Source organism: Epinephelus fuscoguttatus, linkage group LG5, assembly GCF_011397635.1.
Source record: "Epinephelus fuscoguttatus linkage group LG5, E.fuscoguttatus.final_Chr_v1".
Lineage (NCBI taxonomy): Eukaryota > Metazoa > Chordata > Actinopteri > Perciformes > Serranidae > Epinephelus > Epinephelus fuscoguttatus.
Genome location: NC_064756.1, coordinates 5722873 through 5745532, shown reverse-complemented (window position 1 = coordinate 5745532; position 22660 = coordinate 5722873). Strand labels below are relative to the sequence as shown.

At 41.2% G+C, this 22660-nt stretch overlaps 1 protein-coding gene across 1 annotated transcript in view; it reads left to right on the top strand.

Annotated features, from left to right (window-relative positions):
- The window catches only part of LOC125889145 (alpha-2-macroglobulin-like), a 46142-nt gene that overhangs the window by 8646 nt on the left and 14836 nt on the right, over window positions 1–22660 (top strand). The window contains exons 5-16 of the mRNA XM_049576883.1: window positions 810–830; window positions 3550–3715; window positions 3792–3876; window positions 3963–4083; window positions 6755–6896; window positions 6987–7096; window positions 7182–7349; window positions 11050–11274; window positions 11583–11643; window positions 12807–12952; window positions 18003–18152; window positions 22392–22550. Of these exons, the coding sequence (XP_049432840.1) occupies window positions 810–830; window positions 3550–3715; window positions 3792–3876; window positions 3963–4083; window positions 6755–6896; window positions 6987–7096; window positions 7182–7349; window positions 11050–11274; window positions 11583–11643; window positions 12807–12952; window positions 18003–18152; window positions 22392–22550 (1554 nt within the window). The remainder of the gene's footprint in view (window positions 1–809; window positions 831–3549; window positions 3716–3791; window positions 3877–3962; window positions 4084–6754; window positions 6897–6986; window positions 7097–7181; window positions 7350–11049; window positions 11275–11582; window positions 11644–12806; window positions 12953–18002; window positions 18153–22391; window positions 22551–22660) is intronic.

The following is a 22660-nucleotide window of genomic DNA, read 5'->3' as shown; positions in this document are numbered from 1 at the left end:
CTGATGTACAGTACTTCAACACTTACTTACGTACGGTACTTCAAATGTAGCTCCTGCCATCTGCTGACGCTTTTTAGGTGACTACAACAACATTTCGGCTGTCACATGAACAGACACAGTGAATCAACTAATAGTAAAAGTAATAAATAATAGGTAATAATAATAGGACATAGGACAAGAATAACCCAATGACAGAGAGAAAGAAGCGAGCGGAGCAACGAGCAATGGCGATGTTCAAACGATAGCGCACGTATGCGTGAAGACTTGAGGCATTATCTGGTATCAGATTGGTCATAGGCTGTAGTCGCCGATGCCCGATGGCACATTTTAGGCAGTATCGGAGGCATTTCCGATACTGGTATTGGTATTGGTACAACTCTACTATGATGCTTACATTTTGTCTGGTGATTGGGTTGGTGAAATTCTCTGAAATTCTCTCTCCACAAGAAGCCATGTGTTTTACCCTGTGTTTTTAGTGATAAATATCAGCAGTGTTTTTAGTCAGCTGTGCATTGAATGGCCTCCAGTCTGATGAGATTGTGCCTGTTAAAAGGAGGTATGACTGCTAAAAGTATAAAATCAGGACCACAGCAGTCTTGAGGTCACCATGTAACTAGACTGTACTACTGCAACACACTGGATTGTTAGTCAAAAGAGAGTTTGCAACTTTTTATTGAGTGGATTGTGAGTGAAATGCTGTAATAACACATCAGTGTTATTCTGTGACACTGTGAGGAACTATTAGCACTGATGAGTGGAAAACAGCACAACTCACTTATTAACAAATCTCATTTGTTTTCCTCTTTCAGTATAACATCATTGAAGTCGAGGTAAGATTCACATCCTCACTTGAACTCAAATGAAAGGTCAGATCAAGTATTTTCAAAACAAAACAAAACAATAAACATATCAACAGTGAAACAGTCTTTTCTTCCTGCAATCATTCCTCCTGTTTGTACCACACTTTCAGAGTAAGTGATGGGGACAAGAGTTATTGTTTTGTGCAAAAATGTATTCAGAAGTTTATCTGAAGCTTAAATGAGGCTTCAACAGTCTGAGTTAGTCTTAATCTTCCAAAGTTACTGTGTTTTTTGTGTAAAACTCCCTCTTTGTTTCCCTGTTGAGCAGAATTAATAAAAGAGAGGGGTATTAATAAAATGAGGATTCTGTGAAGGGTGAGCAGGAGGAATATTAAGACTAGTGGTTCCCAACTGGTCCAGCCACGGGGTCCAGATTTCTCTTCAGTCATTAGTTCAAGGTCCACATAGTTTAAGTGTCTTTTTACACCTGCCCTGTTTGGATCAGTTCAATCAAACTCCAGTTTGCTTACTCCCTAAGTGCGGTTTGTTTGGGCAGGTGTGAACACAGCAGTCACACCAAAACAACCGGGCCGAGACCTTCTTGAAGAGGTGATCTCACTCCGGTTACAAACAAACTGTGGTGCGGTTGGTTTGTGGTGAGAAGGTGTTCCGACCTGGATGTGAAGCAACTGCAGTCACATGACACATTGTTTGGGTTAAACATGAGCATGTTACAGTCCTGGAGGATTATTAATGTGCACCTCCTCCTGTACTGCCTTAATATGCACATTCAGCACATCCAATGCATCAAAACATTGTTTTCTAGTTGGAGCTGCGTTTGCCTCGTTTTCAAACTGTATGGTTTGACTAAAATGAACAGTGACAGCAATATAGTCCACGATGAGCAGTGCTAAAATCAACCTGCGTAGTTGTCCCTCCATTGTGACATTAGAAAGTGTCACATTTATCTTGCAAGTGTACTCTTCTTCAAAGTTTTGCATTCAGCGTCATACTTGTCTTTGGCCATGTTGTCGCTAGTTTGCTGTGTCTGTCAAGTAGCTGTCCTTTAGTCTCTAACTCTACAGCAGAAAACATGAAAAAATGAAACATTTCAAGATTAAAGTCGTATGCCAGAAATTCACTGTACTTTAAAAAAAGTGTTTTTCTTACAAATGTGTTTGTGAGTCACTTGTAATCCATTCAGGATGGACCCACGACCCATTTTTGGAAGGCAATCCACCAGCAGGGAGCCATTGGGTTAGAGGAGTTGTTGTTACTGGCACCAAATGTGAACCAATCTTTTAACAGATGTTCCAAGATTTTTAAAATAAACTTTTTGGCCTCTAGTTTCGCAGACTGGGCGAGGCGGAGGCGCAGCTCACCTGCACTTCGCCAACTGGGTGTGGCCAGGCGGATTTTGCAAGTTTGGCATACCGTGCGCCTGGCGCAGCTACTCCTCTATCCCACCTCCGTCCCTCCTACCTGCGCAAGTCAGAAAGAGGGCGGAGAGAAGGCGTGGAGTGGGTTTTACACACATCACACCAATCAAATGAGCCCCTCTCCTCGCCCTTAAATGCGCCGCACAAAGGCGTAATGAGAGTTTACTCAATTCGCCATGGCAGAAGAGAGCAGCAGCGTCAGACGGCCAAACTTCTCCCAGGAGGAAACTGATGTTTTGGTCCGGGAGGTCCAAGCTCGCAGTGTCCGAATGTACAGAACTGCGAGCAGACCTCCACGGGCTGATGATGCAAAGGTAGCCTGGGAGGAGGTCACCACAATTGTAAATCAATATTGCGTTTCTCTCGTGCGCGTGTGCGCTCTCTCTTTCTCTCTCGCAGTCTCACTCTGTTTCTTTTCTTTTGACTTTTCTAAGATGACAGATGCTGAATATATACTCCCTATCTGATGCTGTGGCTGTTTGTGGTTTGTGGTTGGCTGAGAGGGATGTGAACTCATTAGTTTGCAGCTGTGTTAATCAAATCAGGTTGGGTTTCCATTACAGGTGCCAAACGTGCCAAACGGTGCCAATCCCCTTTGATCTGACATCACATGTGACAGGACAGTTGATATAGAGATACATTTATGTGCTGATTGCAGATAGTTGCATTGAATAGTGGTTTTGTGGGTATTTATTGCATCGTTAATGTGCCTGACATTCTGGAAACCTGCCTGTGAAGTTTTGGTGACGTGTGCGCACTGTCCGCTGGTCAGCCAAACTTCCGCTTACACCGGCTGCGCTCTGCCTGTGCTGACAGTAGACCTGGTTTCAGCTGGTGAGCTTTTAGTGCACATTCAGCGAAGCCTTTTGGCACGAAACTGTCACTGCGCCAAGCTAGATCTGTCGACACCTCCCCCTGCTGTGCCACCACACCCATCTCAGCACACCTCAGTCTGCCAAACTACCAAACTGAGTGTGCCCTGGGTTGCGCTGCTCAAAACTAGCCACCCTGCGCCGTACCGGGAAACTAGAGCCCTTTTATGTTCTTAACATTTTAAATGGTTAGCGATAGTGAGTGGTCATCAAAAAATTAGAACCAAAGTGTGGAAAAGTTTTTAGTGATCATCACATTTTCTGAAAATATGGGGCATTTTGATCCAACTGAATAAAAAATAGTCAGATTTACTTGACTTTTGACTGCAAAGGAATTTATAATGTTTTCAGTCATTTTTGTCATACAAATGCTGAATGGGAGGCTTATGAAAGTCACCATAGGGTCCCAGTGTTCTTCCAGTTTATTTTATTTAACAGGATGTGAGGGGCAACCGGATTGGACAGTGGCTGAATCAGTCATCCAATGGTAAAATACTGCAGCTTTCTTACTCTTTGAACTCGGAGGCCCGTGAAGGCACCTACAAAGTTAATGTGGAGGTCGACGGACTGAAACAACATCATAGCTTCAAGGTGGAGAAATATGGTAAGTTAGTATTGTGTTGTCAATGTTTATAGTTTTTAATGACCAAAGGATGCTAACAACCATATTTTCCCCACAGTTTTGCCTAAATTTGGTGTACAAATAAAGACTTTTGATGAAATAAGCGTTGCCCAGGAAGAAATCAAAGTTGACGTATGTGCAAAGTGAGTAGTCATGCCAAAATATGCTTTAAAACAAATAAATTAGCCTTTTTTCAACACAACTTAAATTGTTTTATTTTTCCTCCCAGGTATACATATGGACAGCCCGTGCCTGGCACTGCTGAACTTAACATTTGCCAACCTCTGATAAATTCTAGAATAATCCTTCATGGCCGAAGAGATGAAGAATGCCAGGAGGAAACATTGCAGGTACAGTTGCTATAACTACTAAGTGTCATCTCTACAGTGTCATCAAAAACATCAGTCTTACATGTGGTTATATATGCGCATAAATTCATCAGTATACTCTCAAACAATGGTTTGTATGATATCCTAGGAATAAACAGCCCACGAATGACGTGGGCTTTTCATTCGAAGATTTATGTAATTAACGCAAAGTTATGAAGGTTAGGTTGGGTTTAGGCAAGTAAAGTTATTGTAGTTAGGGAAAACAACATGGTGAAGATGCACTTTATAATGACTCAAAGTTAACTCAGAGTTCACACAGTTCCGAGACTGGTCTCCAAGCGTAAGTCCCAGGGCAAACTCCTGTGTTTTGTGATAAATCCATCACCCCAGCCTGCCTCCTAACAAGACTAGTCATTCTCTAGCCACCCCCTACACCCTCTCTAACAACGTCCACTCTACCCTACACCTTAATGAAGGGGCTTCATTTGGGTGTGATGGTGACTACAAACAAAGGGAAAGGCCCAGGACTGCTTCCCTGTTTACTCCAGTCAGCACAGTGGTCATCTGATCGCAGCCTTCTAAAAGACTTGAGTAATGCGTGAATTACTGACTCATCATTATGTGGGATATGTACAAATTTTTGTGCAATACTTTTTGCAGGAAAACGTGCCAACAGTGCATGACAACAGTCTGAATTCATCAGGCAGGTCTCAAATAAAACAACATGTCTACAGCCACACTGTGAAGATGTAATACTCATGAACACAGTTTCTGGTTAAATGAAAAAAAAAAAAAAAATACTTTGATCTTTACCTGCGGAAGCCAAGAATTCCCATGTTGCTTTTTAAATTTTTTTGTATCTTATTTGCTGGCATAAATGATCTCCTTATTTCAGCATGATGATAAAATTGTCTCGTTATCTAGAGAAAATAATGTATTAAGATAACAAAACAGTAATATCAGTTTGGGGTGTAAATCACCAGCTTCATCACGATACGATATTATATCGATTTGTTTGGATGGGATGACGATATGATGTTTGCCGATATCACAATGTCTGTCACGGTACGATTTTGATTCGATTCGATTCAGTCGATATAACGCGATATCATATGCCCATCTAACACAATCATTTACATCAGCTCACAAAAACAACTATAACATGATTTGACCATTTTATTTCTGAGCTCTGTTTGTTGTTTGAGCGGAGGCACGCTTGCCCAGAAATGGTGACACAGACGTGCTATGTGAATTTCAAAATAAATGTGTATCTTTAAGACGACGATATGGATCGATGTTTTCATTTTGCATCGATATAATCGGATCGTTAATCAATGAATCGATGTATCGATGTGGAGCGATGTATCGTTACACCCCTAATATCAGTGTTGTCTTTAGATAACAATGTTATGTGTCACGCACAAAATAGCAATTACAACTTGACATTAGATCGCTAGCTAGCTATCAAGACCTTAGCATAAAACTAATGTTATTTTGTTTGTTTCTTTTGTTTGATTAGAGAAAATGATATTATACATAATACCTTTAAACAAAATTAAACTAAAATGATATGATTATTAATTTATTTTTTAAAGGTCCAGTGTAGGATTTAGGGGGATATTTTGGCAGAAATTGATTTAAATATTAACTATGTTTTCATTAGTATGTAATCACCTGAAACTAAGGTGATCATGTTTTAATTATCTTAGAATGAGACTTTTATGTCATTGATGTATAAAGAGACCTGGATACAGCGTTGGAGGTGAGCCCCCATTCATTCCTATAAATATTGCTCAGTGATGCATGAAGCCAAAAAGATATGTTTCTGTGGTATGAAATTACCCACATTCTCCACCGTATTTTCCTACATGCTTGGAACATAAAAGAAGTTTAACTTCATTGTAGTCTCTAACCTCACCACTAGATGCCACTAAATCATTCACACCAGACCTTTAAATCTTTATGAATGAAGGAAATGCATTTGTGGGTTTCTTTTGTTGCTTGCGCAGCCCTGTTGCTGAAGATTTCTCTGAACACTCAAATTTGGAGTGTGCCCCTGGAAAAACCTTTCTTTGGAGGGCCATGTAGCCCTTACACTTCACCCTAGCCAAGAATCAGGACACCCTATCGTTATGTGAACTCTCAACTCAAGCTAAGGGGTTAGGGCTAAGTGGTAGGGGCACAGGGTATATTGGGATTGAGTAAAGACTTTGTCTGCAACTTGCAAATACATTCCAATCAACCTGTTCGCATTGCTGACTTTACTGATACTGAAAAATAAATGAGATGCAGCGTAGTATGTAACTAAGCTTAAAGTCACTTTTAAGCTTGTGAATCAGGATGTCGGTGCATCAGAACAATCACTGCAGGATAAGGTGACAAGTGCATTTTTCTAACATGAGGCTGCACAGCACAACTAGGGTGCCATTATCACTGGTTGTGTATGGCTGCTCTCATGAACAAGCAAGATTTAGATCTTTATAAGAATTGTCAAATCAATGTAAAAAGATCATTGACTTTATTTTTCAATGTTTCGTTTGGACTGTTGGATTGAAAAATGGAAAACTAGAAAACTTTTACAACCTTAAAAAAAGAGCACATTTGACTTGTTTTACAATCACAAACAGGAACTTGTTTGGGTGACACAAATGCCATTCTCATTTTCTTTTGTTTTTTATGTTGTGCTTTCCAGACAGACAAGAACGGCTGTGCTACTTTTATTTTCAAGATGTCAACTGTCCCGCAACCAAACTTCCCCCAAATTTTTTCCCGCTTTTATTTGCTGCCAGAAGATAATCTGGTTCTCAGTGCCAAGGTGACAGAGGATGGGACAGGTATGGGGTTTTTTCAGTTATTTTTGGAAACAGTGTATTTTGTTTTAAGAAGGTTGCACACTGTTTTAACAGGGAGCCTTTTTTTAACAGGAATTTCACACTTACAAGGAAAAGCAGTAAAGATTTCTTATGTCATTGGAAAGCTTTCTTTTATTGACACACCCAAGATTTATGACCAGGGATCAGTTGTGGAAGGAAAAGTAAGTGCAAAGCAGTTGTGATTGTGTACACAGTAAAACTGAAATAATGATGACTTTCAGTAATACGACTTTGTGGTTCCAACAGGTTAAAGTGGTTCACTACAATGATACACCCATTCCTGACACAGTGGTCTACCTGTTCAGAGGTGGCACATGGTCATCGCATCTGTTACAGAGCCTCACAACAGACAGTTATGGTGTTGCCACTTTCTCATTTAACACATCGACTCTGAACGGGGACATCACACTTAGAGTAAGTGAGATTATATTGAATGTATGTCCATGAACCAGTGTTTTCTGTCACAGCAGTACAGTTTCATGAGCTACATTTGGTTCTGGGATACACACTGGAGACTTGTAGAAATAAAAGGACCTTCAGTGTTTCCCCTAGGATGGAGTTGTAGCAGCGGAGGTGAAGCACACACATGGAAAAAAAATTTCACATGCGCAAAACTTTTTTGTATGCATGCTGGGATGTTCCTATGTATCTACTGGCACCAGAAGGGCTCTGTAGGACTAAGTACATACAGTACATGTGTGCACAGTAATGAGCAGGTGAAATGTCTGTCTAGCTTACATATGAGGTGTCTCAAGATTTAGGAAAATACAGTTTCATTGAACATAATAAAACTAAAAATTCACTTGACATGCTGCCGTTTTGTGCTATGACCTATTTAAGTGCTGGAAGTTGTTATTTATGTCACAATGCCTGAACGCAACACAGACTTCGCTCCAACTGAGTGTGCGTACAGTGCCGTGCTGCGCTGTTGTGCAAGCAGCTTGTTTGTCTGTGCGTAACAGCAGTCTTTTGATGGTTATTAACACACTGTCCATAATAATAACTATGTTAGGTAACAAACTGCATCGGGCTTGGATCGGGTTTGGTCAGGAAAATGCGGCCCTAGCCGTGCTCTAGCGTACTCAGATGAGTGTGCGGCGGTGCGGCGCTGCTAGTTGCATATAGGGGAAACACTGACCTTCTGTCACCAGTGGGCAGAGGTGGAAAGTAACTAATTACATTTACTCACGTTACTGTAATTGAGTAGTTTTTTGTGTAATTTGTAATTTTTTCAGTAGTTTTTGAAATCTGTAATTGTACTTTTACTGAAGTTAATTTTGACTGAAGTATTGTACTTTGTTACATTTGAAATCACATCCGTTACTAAGAAGGAAAAAAAAAAAGAGAAAAAGCTTTCGGCTGAATGGAAACCAAAAGGGTGAATGTCGGAAATCTCGCGTGGAATTGACCCAGAACAAGCAGCCAGTGCCAGCTAGTTACTGGAGAGAGAGATGGAGAAGGGTGGGAGTGCTTCGGCAGAAGCAGACGCTGCAGTTGAAATTAACGAAGAAATGAACGAAACGAAAGTGTGCGTGTGCGTGTGCGCATCGGGGCTGAACTCCGCTGTGCGCGATACAGAGAGCAGAGGAGGATTGTAAAGGTGCGACAATGTAGAGACAGAAATGACATGCTGTCGTTTAAACAATATAAGTCATCACGTTATAAAGTGAAACATTTCACCATATAACACTATAAATAGTATATCGTTATGTTGTTGTTATTATTATATGAAGCATCCATTGCACAAAATAATATAGCTTTAGTTTATGAAGAGATAAGACGGAGCCCTCTCCTCGTGTATGCTTTACTCACAAGTGTGTGAATTGACCTGGATATGAAGTGTCCGTAGCGCCAAATAATATAACAGTAGTTTCTAAAGAGCTAAGACAAAAAAAAAGAAAAATAAATCAGCAGCAGCAGTCATATTTCAGCAGCGGAGCACCACTGCTGCTAGTTGCATATAGGGGAAACACTGACCTTCTGTCACCAGTGGGCAGAGGTGGAAAGTAACTAATTGTTACAGTGGACTAATTGTTACAGTGGGCAGAATCCATTGAGCAACACTGTTGCTCAATGGATTTGTTCTGTTTTGGAATACACAGTATTCTTCCAAATTAGTGTTAGTGTATTTTAATATTCAGAATTTCGCTTCAACAAGCTCTCTCTTTTTTGACCACACACCTGTTTGCATCTCTGAGAATAATGCCCAACAATATTGCTCAAAAAGTTGCTCTGTGTATCATCAGTCTAACAGTTGTGTTGGTGAGTCAAAATGAATGAGGGCTGCGCAATATTAGACAAAACTGACAATGTGACAACGATTTGGTATACTGTAATATGTATTATATACAGTGTATTGCAATAAATTGAAAAGCTCTATTTGGAAAGAAGTCATCATTTGGGATTTAGAAAGGCTGTATTTGCTTGAAATATACATTTTACAATCAAACTGTCATGGAAACTGAGAACTTCACAACCTAAAGTATTAACCAGCAAATAAGTGTGGCATATTGCCTTTGACTAATATTATATTGATATGATGAACTTATACTGCGAGTCTCACAATGTGACTATTGCACAAGAACACATTGCGATGGTGATGCTCTAATGATATTGTGCAGCCCTAAATTTAATTGAATTCTGCGGTTCATCATAGAAAAATAACCAGTTTTTGGATTGGATTTATGACCCCTGGACCATTTTTGCACTGCATAGGAGTGGCCCCCATCAAGTTGTTGGAAGTAGCTAAGTAACTTCTACTTTAAGTACATTTTAAACGAACTACTTTTTACTTTTACTGAGTAGATTTTTAGATGGGCAGCTTTACTTGTATTTAAAGGACAACTTCGGTATTCTTCAACCCGGGCCCTATTTCCCCATGTGTATGTGTGCGTATGATTCATGGGTACCACTCGTTCTAAAATTGGTTCAGTATTGAGCTGCGAAACGAGCTAAAACGGTAATGGGGGCAAATGCGTCCCGTATAAAAGTGCTTTTTTTTTGCCACTGACCTGTTCAGATTGCCAGTGCTATCTCTGTAGATAGCATGCTAACGTAGCCTTACCCTTACCTCTGGGCTGTGTGATGTCACGAGCTTTGCTCCACTGTGTCTGTAGCTCTCTCTACTCGTGGGACAGCCGTTTTCTTGAGGAAGAGGTGTTTCGGGATTGGATGTCTTCTCTTCTTCGGCTGGCAGTAGTCATCTTGGGAGAAGTGAGCACTGCAGACCCGATGGTCTGCAAGGCGCAGTGTCTGCAGAGGAGTGTTAGCATCCATTTGTAGCACAACTAGCCACAACTTCAGCATCTCGCCGTCCGACAAAGGCAGCCTATGAAAGCTGTACAGGGTGTTGCGCGACATCCTGTTCTTGTGTTCAGGAAAAAGGCTAGTTTATTTGAGCACTCCAAAAACTCCGCTAACACTCCAGGGGTTACCAAGCGGGGACAACTTCCGCCTTTCTGCTCCAACACTGACTGACAGCTGACTCCACTCATTCACACTCACCACTGCCCCAGGGCCGCTACCATATGCTATCTACAGAGATAGCACTGGCAATCTGAACCGGTCAGTGGCGAAAAAAAGCACGTTTATACGGGACGCATTTGCCCCCATTACCGTTTTAGCTCATTTCGCAGCTCAATACTGAACCAATTTTAGAACGAGTGGTACCCATGAATCATACACACACATACACATGGGGAAATAGGGCCCGGGTGGAAAAATACCGAAGTTGTCCTTTAAGTAGAATTTCATCAAAATAAAGGTACTTTTACTTGAGTAGAATTTTTCAGTACTTTTTCCACCTCTGCCAGTGGGCAAACTGACATGAAAGGTGGCTTTTGGCGTCAGTGTCTGATGCTGAAAGCACTGCCAAACCTGTGGTATTTGACAACTTTTGAATGAGACCGGGCTGGAATGGCATACTGCATGTAGATCTATACTGGGATCAAATGTTTCATCATCAGTATTGTGATTACACGGTTCAGCTTTGTTTTTCTCACTTGGGTCTTGGATGTGCACCCTTTGTGTTTTCCAGGACCTCCTGATTCACTAATAAAAACTACATGTGACTAATTTAACCACTGTTAGTTGATGCTTCTTCTCAACACCCCAGGCTCGTCTTACAAAAACGCCAGAGCACACAGACAGACGCCCACACTATCAGGAGGCAGTTCACACCTTGTCCCTGATCCGGCCACCTTCTCCTCATTCTAAAACTGCCAGTTCTCTGGTGTTGAAGAAGAAGGACAAACCACTTCGCTGTGATAGAAAAGAGACTATCACCATCCGATACACTATAGCTGGACAGAGCCAGAGCTCTGTGGATGTGATGTATTTGGTGAGTCCTGGTGAAGTCGCCTGTTTCTTTACCCATAGTGTGACCCCTAATCAGATGGATTATCCCCAAGTCAAGTGAGCTGCAGCCTGCAGGTCTTCCTTTAATTTTCCTACAATGTTGTTTTTGTTGTTAGTTTTGTTTTTTCAACATTGCTGGTGGTCACCTTGCAGTCCACACTGAGGGCCAGACCAACTGGCATTTGATAGAATTGCCCAATGGCCAGTCTGAGCCTGCCTGTAACTTAAGTATCCTGTCAAGGGTAAGAAGGTTTTACACAGCAGAGTAACTTATTGATTTATGTTTTTCAGATTTTATCCAGAGGGGCCATTGTCATGCAAGGATTTAAAAAGGTTGAGCACAGTGAACAAGGTAGGTAAAGATTGTTCCTAAAATGATGAGTTTAGCTGCAGGCTTGTAGCCTCATTTCCATGTTCTTTATGTATTATAGCCAAATAGACTTCCGACTGCTGTTTCACTGATGAGTGGAGGCATGTGAATGATTGTTGTTTCTATCTCACACAGGCTCCGCCTTCTATCTGACTCTATGGGTAATACTGCTCCAATCACAAGCATGCGTTCACACACTGAGATCTGAATAAATGTAGCCGAACAATGGGACGTGCCTACCTAAATACGTGCGGAACCCACTGTGTATAAGGAGGTGGCTTGCCTACCATCAGTCAGCCTACACCCTGTTTGGTGACAGTGAATTGCACACTGTTTGTGTGCTTTGGTGTGTGGCCAGTAAGGCCCTATCCAAGAAACACCCTGCAAGATGGCTTTGTGAATGCATCTGCCAAGCCAACAGGCAGGTGGACAGGGACCGTCCCGCTGTGGTCTGTGCCCACTCCAGAGAGTGTCGGTGGACTTGTTCAGTGGGGTGAGTGTCGAGGATGTATGTAGGGCAGCATCAATGGTCTACACCCCGTCTGTTCATACGTTTCTATCTCTTGGACATGTTGGGGTCTTTTTCAGGGTCTGTGTTCACTGGAGCGACACAGGACTGGTAAAAAGGGTTTGGCGTATGTCAACGGTGTTGCACCTGACTCCCCTTTCGGCGTGATACACAAACATGTTTCCTTGCTCCTTGATGACCTGGGAAATGTGGGGTGCAGGGTGTCTGTTGCTTGTCTATTGACCCCTGCAAAGTTAGGCCGAAGCTCTGGCCAGTTCAGTTGCTCGCCTGGGTTGGCTAGGGCCCCCTACTAGAAGTCAAAGGCTACAGTGAGTAACCTTAAGCTGGTCAGGTTCAGTAAAGCTTGGTTGATGTTATGTCGTGACAGGGTGTTCATTCATTGGGCTCCACCTGCTGAAGAGGGTGTAGATTGACTTATGGCGGCACCTCTCACATACAGTGGTCTCCACATGTGTTCATGTAGGCGTGCCTGATTGGCCAGCTGTCAGTGTATGAACCCGTGCTCATGATTAGAGGAGTATTACCCACAGAGTCCAGTAGAGGGCTTCACCTGTGCTGATAGAACTAGGGTTACAATATTGTAATCTTCGTTTTAACAGTTGATCTGTTGTTTCAGTGTCGGAGGGTGAGGTGTCCTTTGAGTTGAAAGTGTCTCCAGACATGGCACCAGTTGTCCAGGTTGTGGCTTACACCATCCTCTCCAGTAAGACTGTGATCGCCACCAGTGCTGACTTCTCCACTGAGAAATGCTTCAGTCACAAGGTCAGTGTGAGAAAAAGGCATGTGATGTGCCAGGTTGATATTTAACACTCTCTTTGATAAAGGCTTTATATGATGATGTTTGGTTTAGATATTAGATTTATTGTACAATTGATCAAAATCTTCAGGTGAAAGACAACAGCCTGAACTAAGAGAAAACACTTGTAACAGAATATGTTATCATTAATCGGTAAACAGTAGTACTTCCCTGATCAGTGTGAGCTATTTGACCCAATTTATACCAGCTTTAGCATGTGATCTGTACCTGGATAGCTGTCTGGATAAGGAAAACACCATATTGAAGGACAAGTGTGTAAGATTTAGGGAGATTTAGTGGTGTCAAGCTGTAAGGATTGTAGATTTCAACCAGGAGGTTTTGACCAGGAGCCAAATTATCCACAAACCAGACTCTCCAAATCAAACAGACCAGGTGAAAAAGTCATCAACATCTCCAAAACAGCCCTGATGATAAATTGTTTGCTGGTAGATTCTATTATAAGTCAAAAAGGCATAATCTGGTTATCACAACAAAATGTCAAATAAAATAGGCTATTAGGTTCATAGTCAACTCATCTTTAATGCTTTTAATGTTCATGTTCATGTAGCCATTGTAAAAAAGAAAATGATCAACCATAAAAAATAGACATTGAAATGCAGTCTTAAATTTTTAAAAGAAAAGTGTCATAGTTTCCCTTTTTTCTACATAATAACCTTGTTGTAGGCCTATTATATGGTCTTCTATGCAAAGACAACAGATTAGCAAAGGAAACGTTGTCAAGGAAGCTGTGAGATGTACCCCGTATGTGTGCCGAAAATCAGCAGTTTGAATGAGAAAATAACTGCGTCAACGTCTTGAGTTTCTGCTCTAAAAAGCAAGCGACTTGTTGCATCAATTTTCGGTGCATTATCAACGTTAACTCAAAAAAACTTTAACCTCGCATAGACTATTTTCTCCCATCACACTTCAGACAGCTCTCTGGTGGAGCAGCAGTCACACACACTCTAAGCAGCCCTCACACACACGCGCTGCAGCTGTGTGTGAGGGCTGCTCCTTAGACCACCATGCCCATATCTCTGCTTGATCGATTAGACTAGACTGAAACTCGTAAGACACCACTGAATTGATAACTAGTAATACAACAACGTTAATTGATAATATATATACGAATAATATTGACGGTAACATAGAAAAAAAAGACATACAAAAATAAGTTAATAAGTATGGAGTATCTTAAATGAAATTATAAGGAAGGGTTCAAGCTCAGCAGACTATCCTTAATTGCGTTGATAAGAACACAATTATTGATAATATGGATGACATTGCAAATGGCTTTAATAACTTTTTTGTCAACAGTGGACCAAAACTGGCCAACGAAATACTCACACAGCCAGATGCAGGGGTAACACAAAAAGGCAGGGGGATCTGCAGCCCCAACTCTATTTTCATGAGGGAAGTGGAGGAGCAGAAGGTATTGGATATTGTAAGAAAATGCAAAAATAAAACATCGACCGACTGCAATAATATAAGTATGACACTTAACAAGAAAATAATAGATATGATTGTCAAGCCCTTGACTTACATTTGCAATTTATCACTGTTAAATAGTACTTTTCCTGATGAAATGAAAACAGCGAAAGTGATACCGATTTTCAAAGCCGGTGACAAGCAACACTTCACAAATTACAGATCGATATCTCTGCTCCCCCAGTTCTCTAAAATCCTTGAAAAGCTGTTTGTGGACAGATTAGATGATTTTATTGAGAGAAACAACTTGCTGTCTGAATGCCAGTATGGTTTCAGAGCCAAGAGATCACCATCAATGGCCTTAATAGACCTGACAGAAGAAATTACCAACTACATTGACAGAAAGAATTATAAAATAGGAGTATTCATTGATTTTAAAAAAGGCATTTGACACCATTGACCATCAAATACTACTCAGAAAAATGGAACATTATGGGATTAGAGGAGTTGCTGCTGACTGGCTCAGGAGCTATATTAAAGCCAGACAGCAATTTGTCCAGATCGGGGGAACACAGATCATCACGTATGACAATTATGTGTGGGGTACCACAAGGGTCGATCCTTGAAATTGTATATATTATATATCAATGATTTATGTATCTCAAACACCCTAAGATGTGTGCTTTTCGCGGATGATACCGACATCTTTTGTTGTGGGAAGGATATCCAACATTTATTATGGGTCATTACATCTGAAATGAATAAACTGATAAACTGGTTTAATGAAAATAAATTATCTTTAAATTGAACCAAAACCAAATTCATGGTATTTGGTAACCGTGCGATTCCACCCAGTATTTCCTTGAAAATAGACATTGACATCAAACAGGTCTATGAAAATAAATTCCTTGGCGTTATACTAAATCTTAAACTCTGTTGGAAACCCCACATAAATTATGTCAGGACAAAGATGGCAAAGAGCATTGCAGTCATGAGTAAGGCACAAAACATCCTGAACCAAAAAGCACTACATATTCTCTATTGCACTATGATCCTGCCTTTCCTAAATTATTGTATCGAAGTATGGGGAAACACAATAAACTCATTATACACATTACAAAAGAGGGCCTTGAGAGTGGTACACAATGTTGGTTATCTTGATCATACAAATGTTCTATTCCTAAAGTCATATTGAAACTTCTAGACCTGATTAAGTTCAAAACTGCCCAGGTTATGTACAGGGCCAAGGTATGGTTTATTACCAAACAATGTACAGAACCTGTTCCATAATAAAGAGGGAAGATACAACTCACGTAGACCACTAAATTTCAGAAAACCACTGGTTCGTACCACCCTCAAGCTCATGTGTATATCGTCGTACGGAGTGACACTGTGGAATGGGCTAGATGAGGGCCTGCAAAACAGTATTCATGTCAATCATTTTAAAAATAGAATTAAAAAAAAAAATACTTCTTTAATACCTACAAAGATGAGGAAAATGCTGAGTAGCCATATATATATTATCATTATTATAAACCCCATCCGCTTGTATGTGTGCACTGGTTAAGCGAATACCATCTTTATTCCTGTAATCTGCACAACTAAGTCGGGAATTCAGATAATATTTTGAATATCTTTTGTATTTTACATCTTGCATAATTTGTACAACAAACTTGAATAATCTTTTGTATGTCACTTGAATCTGTATATAGTATTTGTCATTTGTATCTGAAAAATTTGTACAATCTGTCAATTGTACGTATACTGTTTCAATGCGTATACTGAAGAATGTCATTCCGAGCCAGCAAATGCTTGAAACAAAGCACACGTTATACATTATTGCACTTTACTTTTCACTGTTCTCTTTATTGATACATTTGTTTTTATGTAAACATGGTAGTTTGTCCTTCAGATGCTAGTGATTGTGAGCCAGGGGTAGGGCTCGATAAGCTCTTGCTTCTCCCTATCCCTTTTTCAGCCACTGGATTGTACGAAAAGCACCGAATGCAAATGTTGTAATTTTGTTTTACACTTGAAAGCTGAAAATAAACTAGACAAACAAACAAACAAATGTTGGCATTATATGGTTACAAGTACAAGTGTAATGGCTAAGTTCTATACTGTAGCCACTACTGGCTGCTAATGCTAACTCGGCTAAGTTAATTGTTTTGATGTACGCTCAAAGAAAGCGATGTGCGTCCTCATTTAGAACTTGGAATAATCCGGCAATTTATTTTCCACAAAAGTTTTGTAAACGTCATATCCAACAACATAAAAATAATAACGCAGATTACTTCACAAAGCACAGTGAGGGCAGTAGAAAACTAATTGCTTCCCCCAAATTAGCATGGCAAAAACCTGTACATTGTTTGAACCAGGTTAAATGGCCTGAGTTGACCCCAGGTCAGCGGCAGCCGCCCTGATACCAAATACAGCCCCCTAGTGATACGGAGGAACCATTTCAATGAGTAAATAATAAATGATAAATTAAATATGGCTCATACAACATACAAGTGTCTGAAGTAACTGCCCATGTATACTGACAAACTCAATGAGGCCAGCTCTCTAGCCTAGCTCTAGAATTAGCCTGTGTAGAGTCTAGTTTGCTAGATAGCGATACAGTTGCAAGCATATTTAAGGACCACTTGTTTGGCATTCTTATTTTTCACCCTCAAAGTTCAAGGCAACAATGCAGCTAAGCCAATTAAAAATACAGTTCTCTGAAGGATCAAAACTTAAGCCTTACCATTCTCTCCCAGGAGCTGTGTTGTTTATTTTTGCCACTGTCCAATACTCTGCTTTGTTTTTGTTTTTCTCTTTTTTTCTGTTCAAGCCGCACATGATTGGTCAATATGTGTGGTGTATGTGTCCGCGCTGAGCAGAAGGGGGAGGGGTGGGGGTTACAAACACACAGCAAGGTGAGTACATGAACAGGAGGGAGGGAGACGAGAGAGAGGAAGAGAGCAGGCTGGTAACCTGGGCACCGAGCGGGGTAGGGGAAAGTGTGAAGTGTACAACAGAGGTTTTGGAAAGTATTAACAAGGATACAGGCAGATGCATTATCATAGGCCTACACACTTGTAAACAGGTCCTGGAAGAAGATCAGCTCTGCACTCAGGATTTCAGGTCAGTAGGCTATACAGTGCTTGTTATGGTTGCTCAGATCCACCCCTCGCTCTCCCCAGCGTCAGCCAAGATGGCAACAGCCGAAATGCCAAAGTCGGGGCTTCAAAATGGCAGTGCACAAACTAATGTGTGACGTCACAGTAGATACTGTCAATTTTTGTAACATATGACCACTCCTTTCAAAATAAGGTCACTCTATGTTAAGGGGAAGAAACAATAAAAGCCACAAATACAAATTACAATTATAAACATAAACTTTACACATATTACTTTTCAACTGCATGTTGAATGTATTGTTGTCATTTACCCAGAGTCTGTTTTCACTTGGACCTGTTAACTTTTTCATACGTGGTTACTTTTATTAACGGGCTATTGTAATGAAATGGGATGTAGCTGAGGTGAGATAACTGGAATGTCACATGTTTACAGCAGTGTGTGTGTTTGTGTGTCTGTGTGTGTTAGGCATCGCTGGAGTTTTCTCCATCCTCAGCTGTCCCAGGAGAGGAGACCACCCTGCAGGTGACGGCCCAGCCAGACTCTCTGTGTGGTGTGAGCGCTGTCGACCAGAGCGTCCTCATCAAGGAGCCTGGGAAGACTCTGAATGCAGACAAGGTAACTGCTGGAATCCACTAAAAATAGACAAATAATGATAGTAAAAATGTGAACACTGAGAAGCAGTGTGATATTCATGGACAGGATCCGAAGGCACAGCCGGGGGGAAGAAGGAGTCCGGTTTGGTGACCTCAGAATTCCATCTCTGCTTTTTGCAGATGATGTGGTTCTATTGGCTTCATTGCACCGTGACCTCCAGCATGCACTGGGGTGATTAGCAGCTGAGTGTGAAGTGGTTGGGATGAGAGTCAGCACCTCCAAATTTGAGGCAGTGTTCTCAGCCGGAAAACAGTGGATTGCCCCGTCTGGGTTGGAAGCCCCAAGCAAAGGAGTTCAGGTTTCTTGGGGTCTTGTTCATGAGTGAGGGTAGAATGAAGCGTGAGATGGATCGGTGGTTTGGCGCTTCGTCTGCAGTGATGTGGGCACTGCGCCAGACCGCCATGGTGAAGAGGGAGCTGAGCTGGAAGGCAAAACTTTCGATTTACTGGTCCAGTTACGTCTCAACCCTCACCCATGGTCATGAGCTCTGGGTAGTGACCGAAAGAATGAGATCGCGAATACAAGTATCTGAAATGAGTTTCCTCTGTATGGTGGCTGGGCTCAGCCTCAGAGATAGGGGGAGGAGCTTGGACATCTGGAGGGAGCTCAGAGTAGAGCCATGTGGTTTAGGCATCTGATCAGGATCCTCCTGGGGGCCTCCTGTTAGAGGTGTTCCGTTCCAAGCACATCAATCAATCAATCAGTCAATCAATTTTATTTATAAAGCCCAATATCACAAATCACAATTTGCCTCAGAGGGCTTTACAGCATACGACATCCCTCTGTCCTTATGACCCTCGCAGCTGATCAGGAAAAAATCCCCAAAAAAACCCTTTGACGGGGGAAAGAATGGTAGAAACCTCAGGAAGAGCAACTGAAGAGGGATCCCTCTTCCAGGACGGACAGACGTGCAATAGATGCCGTACAGGACTGATCAGCATAATAAATTAACAGTAATCCATATGACACAATAAGACAGAAAGAGAGACAGAGAGAGATGCAGGACAGACAGTAATGACAGTAGCTTACAACAACATTAATGAAAGTAATAATATTATAGTTATAGTTCTGGCTACTGTGGTACAATATGTTGAAAGTATGTATTAACATATGGCAGTATACATATGTGACAATAATCATATGTGTATAATAACAGTAGAAGTATGACTAATGACTAATGATAGCAGCAGCAGGAGGCATCTGGCAGGACCACGGCAGCAGCACAACCACACACGTCACGCTGTCCAGGCACCGCTGCGATATAAATTAACCTGCGAGACAGTGGAGCACAAAGGCCCTGGAGAAGATGCCGAGTTAGTGATATGCAGTACGGCCGAGTTAGTAAGATGCAGTAACAGAGAGAGACAGAAGGAGAGAAGGTGCCCGGTGTATTATAGGGGGGTCCTCCGGCAGACTAGGCCTAAGTCAGCCTAACTAGGGGCTGGTACAAGGCAAGCCTGAGCCAGCCCTAACTATAAGCTTTGTCAAAGAGGAAAGTCTTAAGTCTAGTCTTAAATGTGAAGACGGTGTCTGCCTCCCAGATCGTAACAGGAAGATGATTCCACAGGAGAGGAGCCTGATAGCTGAAGGCTCTGGCTCCTGATCTACTTTTGGAGACTTTAGGGACCACGAGTAACCCTGCGTTCTCAGAGCGCAGTGTTCTGGTGGGATAATATGGCACTATGAGCTCTCTAAGATATGACGGAGCCTGACCATTTAGAGCTTTATAAGTTAACAGTAGGATTTTAAATTCACTGGTAGGAGGCCCCGGGGCAGACCCAGAACACACTGGAGGGATTATATATCTCATCTGGCCTGGGTACACCTCGGGGTCCCCCAGGAGGAGCTGGAAAGCGTTGCTGGGGAGAGGGACGTCTGGAGTGCTTAGCTCGACCTGGCCCTGGATAAACGGTTGAAAATGAATCGATGGATGGATGGATGGATAATGTGAAGGCATTAAGATACAGGAAATTAGATAAAACACTGGTGCAGTGCCCGTTCCAAATCTGCCTGTTCAGAATACAAACTATAATTGTTTGGCCTGTGGTGTTGCTGCTTGCAGCTTTCTTGAGAAGCTCAACTTCACACTCACCACTGTGCGTCTTTGGGTCGAGAGCAATACACCTTAACATTTTTTTAAAAAGCACTTAGAAAAATAAGCAACTCAGTGGAAAACTACTTACATACTGTGTACTTGTACTTCTACTTAAGAGAAACACATTATACTACTATATTTACCTACAGAGAGTTAGTGGTTACACTGTAGATTCAGATTTTACTCACAGAATGAAACAATTATAATATCATTTTTTCTGATTTTTCAAATTATCCAGCAATGTATCAGAACTGAAAGCTCCACCTTAAACGGATGTTAAGTAATTGTTACATGTTAAGTAAACCTTTATCCATATTCTCCTCCCACCCCCTGTTTCATCCATCCCTGACCACATGCATTATTTTTTTTAACACCTGTATGGTGCAGAAAGGGATAAGAAACGCGTGACATCATGTTCAGCAAACGATTTCTTAAAAATGGTGCAAGGGCCACAGAATAATTTGAGAGTTAACAAAACTGTTAAAACCATAACTTTTTGAAAAGAATTAGACTAAAATTAGGACTATTCATTAACAACAGTTTTGTCTTTATTTTAAATTTTAAAACTGGCTCAAAAAAGATTTTTGAAGTTAATATTTTTTGACACTACAGATGAAGGGTGAATTCACTGAATATTTCTCTTTTCTGTGTTGCACTTTATAGTTGGTCCCTGTGCACTTGGCTCCCAGCAGGCTGCACACATACAGTAGAGCAACATTATCTGTCCAACTTGGATGACTGATTGTTTTTCGCAGCTCCACAGTCTTCCTCTCCTCATCACATGTCAGATATCCTTAAGTGAATTATCAGTGCCATGATGGAGACGCAGATATTTCCCGTTGATTTTGGTTTATAAAAGACAAGTGGGAAAGCAATTCAGCGCCTGTGTCCGCTCGCACTAGGCAGTTGGTGAACCCGAATCTCAGTCAGAGTTGGAGGGAGAAGGTGTGATTTTCACGCCAGACAAGCTTGCTTGTTGTTAAGCTTAATGGTGGGTTGTTGCCTGAATTAGTCTTGCTGTATTGAGATTTATTTCATAAATGTTTAATTTCACAACAGTAACAAACAATACTGAGGCTTAGGGCAATCACTATCATCACCAGGCTGTTCACTAAAGCAGGTCAGGGAGACGTGATGCTGCTCTGCAGGGCGCTCGATTTGTGAGTGGTAACCATGATGGCTGTGACAACAAGTGAAGTCGCGGAATGAGGGGCAGGGGCCCCTGCAGGCTCTCAGAAACTTAAATGCCAGATGAGAATTGATGGCATGGGCCAAACTTAAAAACTAAAATATAAAATTAGAAAAAGAAATGGGAAAAAAACTGTCTTGCAAAAAGCACTTATCTAGTCAGAAGCTAAAAAGGCAGGTGCTTGAGCACCATCTGTAAGTTTTTTGTATATATTGGGACATTTCATGTCTTAATTAGAGTAGAGAGATGACAGGATGTCAGTTGTGATTTATGCTCTTAGTGCTGACTTTGGTGACTCATGTTAAAACACTTTGGCAGATGCACAAAATTTATCTTTGTGTTGCTGTTTAATTATTAATGAATGCATCTCATTAGTAGAAAAAGCAGAAAGAGATTTTAAGCTTTGGCACTGACAACATAGTGTGGGAGAAATTATGTCTTTATCAAAACACGAAGACAAAAGACTAGAAGCGCTGCTGGGTCTTAGTAGTAGTCAGATATACAGGTGCTCTTTGGATACTTCGGGTGTACTTTGTTTACTCCGTCTTGTGAAGGGCTCATTGCATGAGTAAATTATACTTTCAATCCAAAAATATAAAATGCAATGCTCCCTCAAACAATCCAAGGCACTCTATAGGGTTTGTGCAAAAATTTAGATGCCTTTATTTTACTACTGTACTTTATTTTTTCTATTGACATCATAGATTAAAAAGACTAACGAGTTGTGACTCACAGGTCTTCATCAGGGTCATTATATCTTCATCATTTAGGATTCATCTGAATGGCCTCTGTGTGGGAAACTCTGATGTGCATGATTTCCTGACAATATAATGATTTTAAATGAATCTAAAAAATGAAGGCATAACTTTTTAACAGCCCTGTAAAAATAAATAAATGTTAGCTTCTTTAATTTCAGATATTTGACCTGTTGCCTGTCAAGAAAGCACCCAGTGTTCCACATGAGGTTGAAGATCATGTGCAATGCAGCAGTTGGAGACGAATAGGATCCATGTTCTCTTCCCGAAGACAAAGATGTAGACATGACAAGAAAGATCATGCTTCTGAAATTTTCCGGGTACTTGTTATGCAGCAGTTTGTAAAGTGCTTTTGCTGTACATATTATACAAACGACTGAATTAAAACAGGCGTCACTGATGCAGTGATAACCCCAGTTTTACAGTGACT